Below are 12,056 nucleotides of genomic sequence, written 5' to 3'. Positions count from 1 at the left end.
GGTGGAACCGCTTCTTGTGCCTTTGCTAGTTTACTGTGTGACCTGGAAGCAAGCTGAAACCTCTGTTCTTCTGCAAGTTTCCATCTCTTCGATTTAAATTATGAGTTTGGGGGCCAGAGTTACTTCTAGTCACAAACACACCTCATTCACTAGCACTATGGAAACCTGCTCTAGGAAAGATCCTTTTATACCAATATGCAATAAACCACTTAATCCAACGTCAGGATAAGGATAATAGCGTTTTCCCCCTTCATCCAGTTCCTAATTATGAGTTGCTTAAGCCAAAAACTAGACAAGGAAAAGCATTATCAACACATGTTATACCCCACAGTAGGAGAGGCAATACATATTTACATAAAACTTGTTCTCAGCAGAAATGAATTAAAAAAAAAGTTTTGTATGAGAAAACTTACCACTCGCTTTTCCCGAAAATCTATCCCTACTGTCGTGATGAATTTTGGATTAAATTTGTTATCGGTGTATCTGTACAGGAACGTTGTTTTTCCAACCCCAGAGTCTCCAAGGGCCAGGAGCTTGATCAGATAATCATAGTCTCCATCAGTCATAGTGCTAATTTTTAGGAACCTACGTAAAGAGGAAGAAAAAAAAAAAAAAAGATTTAATGATAACACCCCCCCCTTTCTGCTTGTTTCTGCCTCATTTCTATTTTTGTTCATTGAAACACTGCTGCCTGTGCTCAGGGTTAAAGTTATGTTTGTGTATTTTGAACAACGCTAACACAAAGCTGCAGTCAAACTCTCAATTTCAGTTCAGGTGCCAGGAGATAATACAACTTACACTTTCAATTTGCTAAATAAATAAAATTGAAGCTTAGAATGGTAGACTTTGGGACAAAAAGATTATTTTTGTTCTGAGGATGACAATAAGACCTACAATGAACATAGGTATGAAACCTAGGGCTAAATCCTTCTGCTCAAAGTATTTTGTTATGAGTTTGAAGAAAAAGGGTAGTGCAGAAATAGGACTGAAAAGGAAACTCAGACATGGCAAGGACCATTCTCAGGGCTCAAGCTCTAACCAGTATTACATTGCATTAGCAGGGCTACGTATTTCCACCCTGAAAGAAATACTTTTCCCCCAAAGATAATTTAAAAAAGCAGAGTAAGCAATTATCCCAGGGCCGCTGTTAATAAAAGGAGAGAGCTCAAACGCAGTTTACTCTCTAGTATAACCAGATGAACCCACAGCTGTCTTGTTCCACAAAGCACACACCAAAACCCGCCCCCTCATCAAACACTGCAGATACTAATTGGAGTGAAGAAGAAAGAAAAGCAGATGGCAAGCCCACTGCCTGGGTTCAGCTTTGTGCCTTGGTTAAGCTGCTGCTGTGACTGCAAGCAGGGGCATCTCCTGCAGCCCAGGGGAGCCACCCAAGCGTGGCCAGTGTCCTGAGAAAGCCACAGAGAGCTTACATGGCTTGACAGCAGTTGTAGGCTCTTTCCTATATGTAGTAGTGAACAAGAGCAGCAAAGCCTACCTCATTAAGCACTTTTAAAATAAATATACATGTCAGAAAGTAACACAAATTTGCAGAAAGAGGAAAATATTTATCCTATTTACCCAGGCTGCCTCACAGCCCAGGTGGAAGCTCCTGGAGCAAAACGTATGCCGCAGAAATTATTTCTGTGGGGTTTTCATGACGCCACGCAACAGTTCCTGGCTTTTTCCAATCTGCTGAGTCAAGTGACACAACATGTTTGGGATGGAAAGCCAGATACAAAGGAGGGACAGCTTTTCAGCATTTTCTTCTACTTTGGTCTTTTTCTGGTTGGCCAATGCAACCAAGCACCTGTGTTCAGGGTCACTTGGGCTCCCACCAACAGAAACATTCATCCTCTGTCCGAAGCAGGGCACACCATCTGCTAGCACAACCTCCTGCAAGAACTATGCCGTGGACACCCAGCTTGAGCAGAGGACCTTCATAAAATTACTTCCCAACCTGGCCAAGCATTCACCCAGAGGAGAAGCACCCTTTCTCCAACCAGACTGCTTCCCTAGCTTCTTTTTTTATTATTTCAAGTTCAAGGGGAGTGTTGTATTATCCTAAACCTAAAGCTCCCACTACTGTATTTGCTATGAAGCTCTACAGGAGAGGAAAAGGAGACCTATGTAGGAAATAGACCTACAAAGTATTTATTCACATGTATGAAACACCCTGGTGATGAGAAAACTGGAACCATATGAAACACCACCTAGTTTACATCTTCTCTTACCTTGTTCTCAACATAATTTAAGCCTTCTCTTTTTTCCAACATCTTGTTAATCCTTAGCACAGATGAACACCCTTCCCATTTGGATCTCTATGCTGAAACTAAGTACTGTGGTATCAGAGCAGGAGACCCTGGGCCATATCCCATTCACAAAAACTACTGCTTGTTTCAGTACAAGACCTTAATTTCCATCAGAATAAAACCTACCTTTCTGAGCATTTAAATTAGCAAGTACTGACCTGCTTTGACTAAAATAGCAAACTAAGCCCGTTTTGATTATCCGGCATTTCAACAGCTTTAAGGATAAAAAAAGCTGGCTGCGTACTGAGCAGTTTCATTGTACGCGATTTATACCTTTGACAGATATAGAGCCACCCAGAGAGGCAGGACAAGCTTTTGAGAAATTCATCTTCTGATGATAAAGGTTTAATGAATCGAGAGAAAAAGGCCCCCCAATCTGACAGTGCTGCTCTGCCTTGCACTGCCTTTGAGCTGCACTGGGCAGGGGAAGGCCAGAGCACCAACACAGCGACTTCACAGAAATTAATTCAAGGCCTTCAATCCTTTCCAGAACATCCAGGCCCCACTGAGCAAGAGTAATTTCTCCCCAGAAGTCTGAGGATTATCAAAATCAAAGTATTTCTGATCAATGCAATAACTGTTCTTTAGGCATTTCATTCAACAAATCAGAAAAAGAAAGGTATCTTGGGAGATGATTCTCCCCCAAATGCTTGACTGGTAAAACAAAGTATTAACGTGGGATTAGAGACTTCTCCCAAATATCCATGTTCCCATGTTCTCTGGGAGCTGAAGTTCAGCATCTCCTTGCTATGCAAATGTGCAAAGCAGAATATTCAGAATTTACCAGACGTGTAAACATTGAGCAAAATATACATCAGACTAGGATGATTAAAAACCTATTTTTGTAAATCTGTCACGAAAAGGCAGTTGGCACTCCTATTCCCAGCACTGACTGCCTTTCCAGAAATTCCTGCCTGTTTGCACCAGGGGCTGCACAAGCATTGCAGCCTCTCCCAGCCTGGCGCTAGCCGAGGCAGTCACCCATGCGACCAGGGCAGGGAGGCAGCCTGGGAACTGGTGTCTTTTGGCACGGTTACTCCAACTTTGCTCTCCTCATTCACTGTACTGCGTAAGAAAGTAAAATAGTCATTGGTTGGATAAAGGGGTTTTATTCCTTCAGATTTTAACCTGAAACCACCAGTTTTCCTCTCCTTGACCAGCTACGTGACGGAGTCGGGAGGAGCATGCTTCACAAAAACCTGCATGCAGGGAGACTTTGACAGACCAGACGGATCCACTGCCGTCACACTGCCATTACTGTTTTACCACTTCCAAAATGCTGTAGGACAGCAAACTGAGTTCTTGTTCCACAGGAAATTTGAGCATTAATATTTTAATTTCATTTAGAATGAAAGAGTTAAAATTACTACTGATTACTAATAATTACTATTAGATAAACATCTAAGCATGCTTTTAAACATGTCTATAATTAGCCGGATTTGAAAATTCTGAATGTTTCATTTTGTTTCATGACAAATGTTAACTGAAACAGTATGTACAACTGAAGTATAAAAATCATACACCATATCTGAAACAAAGCAAGGTTCTTCAGTGGAGAAGGTTTGGGGTTCTTAAAGAAAAGAGACTGTATTTCAAGAGAATTTCTTCTAGCAAAAATCTGAAAAACACTGCAGGATTTTCTATTAAGAGGTTATTAACACAGCAAAAGTGCAATATACTTTATTCAACTCTAATTTTAAATGGCTCAATATATTGAGCTACTGAAAAGAAACACCCCTGGGCTGTAATGCAAAAGTCTTACATTGCTAAAACAAAGCAACCCAATTCACAATTCCCATGACGACATTCAAAAAACACCCCTGTGCCTGGAACCTTAACTTTCAAGTCCTTACCATCCTGAGAGCATCTAAATGGACTTGAAGTTGTAATATGGCAACTCATTTTGCTGTGACTGTGTCTCCACCACAGACCACCTGCAGTCAGAGCAGCCAGAACCAGCAAGGTCTCCCCCACCGTCTGTCCCACAGGGCTCAGTCAACCTGCAAGTGCCCACACAGACCAAAACCAATTTTCCACTCAACTAATGTAATCTCACCCTCCAATTCTGAAGCCCGTGCTGTCTCTCTAATACCATGTTACCAATTAAGCTTTACAAAAACCCAAACAGGCCTCCCAACTGTCCCTCCCAACCCTCTCTGCCAACATGGCCAACAGCCAGAGGATGATAAATGTGACATTTTGATGCTGTTCTTCCAGGCTGTGCATCTAGACTGAGCCTGATTTAAAAAACACTCTTCTGCTTTCTTGGCAGACAAGATTCCCATCTAGACCAGAAGCAGCATCTTGTTTCTCGATTATTTTGTTCCACCCCTATTTAATGTTCTCTAACTACAGTGTGAGAGATCATTTAAAATCTGGCACTTGTCAGCAGATACCCCAGAGAACATTTTCCCGATAGAGAGATATGGCTTCACATAAACCAACCAAACCTGAAGACATTCAGTTATAGCCTACAGGGAGAGGAAAATCTACTCCTCAGGCACCGTGCCTTTGCTCTGCATCTCTGTACCCAAGGCACAGAGGAAACGCACCATGGCACACCCCACCACACTCAGCTTGGCATGCCCAGAGGAGCCTCCCAAACGCAGCACCTCCAAAGGTGGGACTGTGGAAGCAGGAGGGCTCCAGCCCTTTGCAGATCCATCAATAACCCCTCCAACTAAAGCGACAGCCTCGGCACCAGTCAGCAGCTCGCTCTGAAGAGCCTCCCCAGTGCATGGAAAGGGATGCAGAGGAGAAAAGTTATAAGTCTGGTTTTCTTCTTGCATTTGTAGTGTGTTCCTTAAAAACTGGGAGAAAGGCAATTCATTGAAATCTAAATTGCTTTTCAAAAAATAAAAAAAAAAAAAAAAAATCACTTTTGGCTGGGAACAAACTGCAGAAAAATGGTTTCAATTGAGAAACTCTTTTTCATCTCAAGATGTTTATATCTACTGTAAAAATAAATTCAGCAGGCTAAGATTCTGATGAACCTAACCTAACAACATGGCCTGTTAGTCATACTTTTAGCCTCTCAGAATTGGAAAAGATTAAAAAATTTGAAAACTTCTAAATTTCAAACTTTGCAGGTTTTTAAATTTTAAAAGACCTTCCTAATCAAATAGATTATCTACTAGATTTTCTGATAACACATTTTCTCATTAATGGAGAGGGCTGTTGAAAGAAGTTCAACGCTTACCTAAGTAGCTAATGGGAATATCATCAAGAAAAAGGTATGTGTGCAACGAGAGAAAAGTCAGTTCCAGAAAATAAGATTTTATTTCCCTTGGCATGCTACTAGTTAAAGGCCCAACAAACAAAAATCTTGTATAAATAACATTAGCTCTAGAAAACACAGGATATAAAGTCACAGCACACATATTGTACCAGCAGCCGGTCAGCAAGAGATTCGTTCCCTCTGCAGCAAAATATATCAGCACCGCTACTATTCATCCAAGCTTTTTTTTTTTTTTTAAATGTAAAAACCATAACAAAAAAAATCAGTGCTGTCCTGAGGACCAACTCAGGGATGACTGTATCAGAGGCGCACCACACAGACATAGTTACTATCACTTACTCAAATCAGCAAACTCTGAGCCAACCAGGGAAAGGCTTCACGAGCAAACTCTACGCTCCCCACCGCAGCTGGCACTGGGAGACTTGCTGCTCCTCTTTGATTCTGCTGCAGTGAGGCTGGAGTCTGACTTCTCCAGCACCATTAAGACCTCCACCACTTTCCCCTTTTTTGACAGCCTCTGGCACCTTGAAATATCATCAGCTGATACAAATTTGATCCTCAAATAAAATGCAATGCTGTTCCAAGAGCCCAGCAACAGCCTAATAGATCCAACAGCACCAAAAAAACCTACAAACCGACCCCATTCAACTTTCTTTGGTGCACAGCACGAGCCATCATGTCTCGGGTCACGGAATGATGTTCCTAAGCACAGGCAAAGGTACTGGACCACATGATGATGACCTGCAGGATCCCCCAGAATGACTGTGGCACCATCCTTTCACCCTGGAGATTCCGCTCCTGGTTCCCTTCAGGGTCAGCAACTGGATGCAGGTGACAAGGGCACGTACCACCAATGCATGGCATGCAGAGAGATGACCCCAATACCAACTCATGGTTTAAAAATACTTTGGAAAAGGCCTGAGAGACAGGTGGGCATTAACCAAGTTTAGCACAGTACCACCAAGACCACCCATTCTCATTCCCAAGCACTCCACAGATGTACCATTAACTTTCTGATAAACAAAGAGCTGCATGGAGACTTCTAATAAAGAAAAGAGGAGAGCTAGGCAAAGCTGATCTGTGGGAGGACAGGCTGCCTGCTACGTTTCCTGTTAGAGTCACTTCTAGGAGATGAAAAACACCAATGGCAGCAGGTTCTTGTTGGAAATCAGAGTCACTATGTACAAGAGAGTTTTGAAATGCATTATTTCTAGCTCCGTCTATCCTCCTAAAGAAATCATACAGGCTGTAGCAGAAAAGACATCTCAAGATCAACCTGGATGTGGCTGGTCTTTGAAGTTCTTTAGCTACGTCCTTTGAACAGAAACGCAAAGCTCTGCAATGTGAACAGAAAGCCTCCCCTGGTCTTCTGCAGGAACACCAGCAAACTTCCTTTTCTTTCATCCTCAAGATTCTGGCTGGTATTAACTCTATCCCAGCTACAACCAGTACAGCGAAGAACTAAACTCTAGTCCCCTGTCACCCTCAAAACCCCACAACCTGTTACTCTCTTACTGTGGGACGTCTCTCGCTGATGGAGCATCCAAGAGAGAACCCCACACCAACCAGATTATAAACATCAAACTCGTTAACAGAGTCACAATAGACACCTCTTCCCTAGCAGTGAGAACATACAGGACCATCTGCAATTCAAAGTGGAACAGACAGAGAATTAAATTTAAGAGCGCATTATCAGAAAGTAGCCTCGCAAGTCCTTTCCGAGTGGGAGAAAGAGACAGGATGTAGGAAAGATAAGATAAAACTCCGTCCAGTCATCCCAGCATCATGCTATAATTTGTCTGCAATCATCTGCCAAAAAAGCAGAGCCTCACAGCTGCCAAGAAAATGGCCCACAATGAGCCAAACATTTTCCCCCTCAAAAATCAAACAACTCACTGGAGCTATGCTGAGATGAAATTAAAGCTGGCTTCTCCGCTCAAAATCAGGCATACACAATTTCCATACAGGAGCTGTGAGCAACAATACGTAACAAATGCGGCATGAGTGCGAAAGAAATGATCTTTCCTTATTTTCTTCCTTACAGTGGAAACCCCTGGAGGACCAGACGGGTGCTTTCTGGCACAGCTGCCTCGCAGCATTTGAGCACAGACAGCTTCAGGCTTCAGTATGTAGAAGACTCTTGGCAAGCCACAGCCACATACTACTCTCTTTAGTAAGCCAGGATACCCTTTTTAATAGAGAAAGAAATATATACAGAACATACTGCATTTTAGAAGTTCTTTAAGTATATGGACTTTCAGCTTTCACCCATGTGAGCACAGGCTGAACATAACTCCACAGGTAAGAAGGCGAGTTTGTTGTCCCACTCCTCACTGCTACATGTGCCCTGTGAAGGAGCCATCAGGACTTCCACTTTAAATTCCCCTTCAACTCACAAAAAACCTGCAGTGAGCATTCAGACAAGCAAAACCAGTAAAATTTCCAAATACGGCTTTCTAAATAGATGGGTAAACACCAGACATTTCCTAAGCTAGAACCCTTTCACATCACCACACATCCCACGAGTATTATTCAGAATAAAACAAGCAGCATGCTCTCAGCTACCCACGTCCATCCCTGCTTTCTGTTCACATACCCACACCTTTTGGACTCCTTTTCTCACACTGCATGCTTTGCTACCCCAAGTTGCACTTAAAGAGGGAAGAGCAGCTCTGAAGCCCTTCCCTTCCTGCCGACGTGGTGTCGCTGCCTGAAAACTCTTCTTGCTACATACACACACAACAAATACATATTTACATTTGTGTGGGCAAGGGAGAAGAGTGACTAATTCAGTCATTTTCAGTATTAAGGAATATGAAAAATACATGCAATACAAAAAAGAAAAAAGGCAAAGACAAGGACCACACCCAACTATTACCAGAAGCTGTTATCACGACACTTCCCGAGTCCTTTTTTCCTCTAGGCCAAACACATAATACAAGGCGAGTTACAACACAAGCAACCATACACATTTTCCTCTATTTCACCATTTCAAAAACCTGCTCAGTAAGTACAGGAATTAGTTCTGGGTTGACCATGCCACAGTAGGTCTGTATTTAGCACGTAATCCAGTCTATCACACTTGATTGACTGCACAAATATAACTGTGCTACTGACCAGAAATTAATGATAATTTAGAAAATACCTGCAAAATACACAAGCCAGAAAAGGATTTTGCAAAAGGCAGCAGAATCCTGCCACTGTAAAATAACCCAGACAGCAAATACTCTAATCTTTCATTCACACTTCAAAAAGGAAAACAAGCACAGTCATTAACAACACTTACAGGAATGCATTTAAGGAGGAGGAAAGCCAGTGTGGGAAGTTTCAGTGGCTCACTGAAAAAAAAAATCTCATAAAATTTATATAAATCATGTAACTCCCTTTGAGGGAGTCCAAAAGTTGTACAAGGATTGGACATACACAGGGAAGTATTCCTGGTTAAACAGGAGAGAAGGGGGATATCGGGACTGCTGTCACAAGTGCAGGGTCACTCCCCACCCTACCAACACAGCCCAACACGCCACAGATTCCAGGAGAGATGCCGAGTTGCTGCTGACTTGCTGTTCAAACCCTCCAAGTCTCTCCTGCTCTTTTGAAGGCAAGTCTGTGTGTCAGGGAAAAAAAAAAATCCTATGAAAATTTATGAGCTAATATAGTTATCTGAAAGACATGAAGTGGGCTAGACTTCCCTTTTAACTGCAGAAGCATGGTATCATTATCCATACTTCATCTCTCCCTGACCTTATCAAATTCATGTTTTGAATCCAAAACTCATCATAAATCTTTTGTAAAACTCCTTTGACAAAGCCCAGCCTTTGCCACCAAGCACGTGACTGTTACACTGGTTTTCTGCAGATCTCTATTTAAATTTAGGAACCCTGATATGCTGATGAAGACTCCAAAGTGGATGATTACATCTAAAAGACCTGAACGTTTGCCAGCTACTCATGTTTTTTATAACACTACCCTTCTTCCTGCATACATGAATCAATATGTGCAATGAACAGTTATCAACAGAGTAAAGAGCAAGGGGGGGTAGAGGGAGGAAAGTCAACTCCACAGCTTAGAAAGCCTGTCCCGATAGTTGGGGCCGTCCTCCGACGGTATGAAACAGCATCGCTCCACTAACCAGTTATGCTGGTTTACAGTTAGTCAGCCCAAAGTCTGGCCAATACAGCTCAATTTTGTTAACATGGATGCTTTCTAATCTCCTTCCAAAAATATTTTCGGAAGCAGCAGGGGAACACAGGGCTGACCACAATCAGCCAGGGGCCATTGTTAACCCTCTAATTGATCCCAGAATCAGCCCAAACCTGTCTTTTGGAGCATCTCCATAGTGAAGTATCTAATGAAAAGTCTGAATCAAGATTAAGGCTAGGAGAATTTCTGGTTTGTGCTGTCTATAGATAATGGGCTGTATGTACAGTAATAGGGAAAAAAAAACCAAAACAAAACCCCAGGAAACCCAGCCATATCAGTTTGGGAATGGACAGAAAGCAGTGAGTGGAGCCTACTGCTGGCTACAGCACCTGTTACAGCTCTGAAACACCGTGGCCACCATTCCTGTAAAGTTGACGGTCCTTCTAACAGCTATTCTCTTCCTAAAAAAAAAAAAAAGCAGCTTCCTTGGACTTCATGTACTTGCATCACTGTGCAAGTGGCCTGTACTCCCCTGCCTGCCTGAGGCTAGCAGGAACTGAGCACACAATGCTGACCGAAGAATCGCCTGCTCAAGACTGCCCTGTTACGGATACCCACTACAGACACTGCCAACCTGACTTAGAATGCAATGCTCCCAGTCACTACTGGCCTCCTCCGGAGCAGGAGGGCAGCCACCAAGGGGAAGGGACCTGCTCTCTGCTGCTTCTGCTGCGCTTAAACTGCAGCCAGGGAGATCTCAGTCACACCTGACAAAGGAGTATCACAGGTTTGTGAATAAAAAGCAAAGCTGCTATTACAGTAGTTTAAGCTATTGGCTGGCTGCACCCTAGACAGGTCTGTATTTCTATATGTTGCTGCTTTTCCCAAAATCTTTGGGCTAGGTTTTAAGTTCCTTTAATAACAAACCTCCATTAGGGTGGCAAACTCACTTTGCATATCCCAAGCCTGTGCAGGGGCTTACCTAGAAACACGGAGGCTTTTCTGTGGCTGAAGTGCAACTTTACACGGTTCTCTCAAACCCTAAAGGGCCAGGGACTGGCCCTGCCATTTGCACACTCAGTTCACACCTGAACCCAGGGAATGCTACAGAGGTAATTACATTTGATTGCACTTCATCAAAAGCCCTTCCGCAATCCTCAAAGCGGTCTCCCTTTTGCTGTCAGACAGGTAAAGAAGATTTTTGGCATAATTGAAAAGTAATGCCTTTTGTTCCATATTGCTTACAACAGGCTCAGAAAGCTCTAACACTTTCAGTGTCCCTTTAAACAATCACTGCAATAATCATTAGACGCAATAGCAGCTACACCTGCCTCCATACGGTAAGGCAGACTTCCACTCCCTGTACCATTCTGTTTAAATAAAAATGTACAACAGTGATCAAAACGGTTTGGTTTGTCAAATAATCTGATCCCATTTATCGTGACTCTTTAAGGACTGCAAATTGTAAAGAAGGTTCCTTGAGATAGAAAGTCATTAGTTCTAACAAGCTAATGGCTATTACACATTTAAATCACTGCTTTTGAAACAGTAAATCATTTCTTCTTTCTACAGCAGACAATCTTATGTGAACACTAAAGCAATCTGATTATTCCATGAAAGGTTTTAGGAATTAAAGTCTATTGTACTGCTCAGGCACAAATTGGTTATCCCAGAAGTTTTAACCCCTTAAAGCTGCAGAGAGAACAGTTATTTCTCTCTTCCAGCTGAGGCTGTACCAGAAAGGAGAAAGTCTTCTCACGCCTGTCTTCTCGACTCCCCATGATGGTCCTCCTGGGATACTGCTCATGCCTGTGACCATGCCGCTGCCAGCAAGCTTCCCAGGGTGTGCTTCTCCTCTCTGCACCAGTGGCCTTCTGCTTGCATCAGGACATGGCAGGCAGACACCAGGAACACCACCTCTGAAGTTCTCACAGCTGGTTCCCCTCCTATCTCTCAAGAAAGTGCCATACCTGCCGCACCCTGGTTAATGCCAGCCCTGCCTGTCCTGCCAATGGTGCCGGGAGCGGACCCAGGCGTTTAGGGGCAGACAAGCAAATGAAAGGTTTTGAGGGCAAGAATGAGAAGTGAATTAGGAGCTGTCACAAGCAAGATTAGCAATGAGTTTTATAACTCTAACCTATGGGAATTAGCCAGTTCTTCAAGATTCAAAAGGAAACATACATCTTAAAGCTCCTTTCCTGATATGAAATGTCAAGATTACACGGTCTACTCCCTATCAGTCATTCCAGAGAATTATCCATTGCCTGATAAACATGCTGTGGTTTAGATCACAGAAACTGCCTATTTCCATGCTGTCTGGCCATTTCATACTGCTGCATTAACTACAACAGAGCACAGGGAAT

The 12,056-nt window shown here is 42.9% G+C and overlaps 1 protein-coding gene across 2 annotated transcripts in view; it reads right to left on the bottom strand.

Moving 5' to 3' along the window:
- Nucleotides 1–12,056, bottom strand: part of RAB27B (RAB27B, member RAS oncogene family) — a 54,029-nt gene that overhangs the window by 15,041 nt on the left and 26,932 nt on the right. For both annotated transcript variants that reach the window (XM_052777503.1, XM_052777505.1), the window contains exon 2: nucleotides 414–585. In XM_052777503.1, coding sequence (XP_052633463.1) covers nucleotides 414–566 — 153 coding nt within the window. In that variant the 5' untranslated portion in view covers nucleotides 567–585. The remainder of the gene's footprint in view (nucleotides 1–413; nucleotides 586–12,056) is intronic.

This window comes from Harpia harpyja, chromosome Z (genome assembly GCF_026419915.1).
Source record: "Harpia harpyja isolate bHarHar1 chromosome Z, bHarHar1 primary haplotype, whole genome shotgun sequence".
NCBI classification, from domain to species: domain Eukaryota; kingdom Metazoa; phylum Chordata; class Aves; order Accipitriformes; family Accipitridae; genus Harpia; species Harpia harpyja.
Note: the sequence above shows the minus strand (reverse complement) of the source record. Positions and strands in the feature narration are given on the sequence as shown.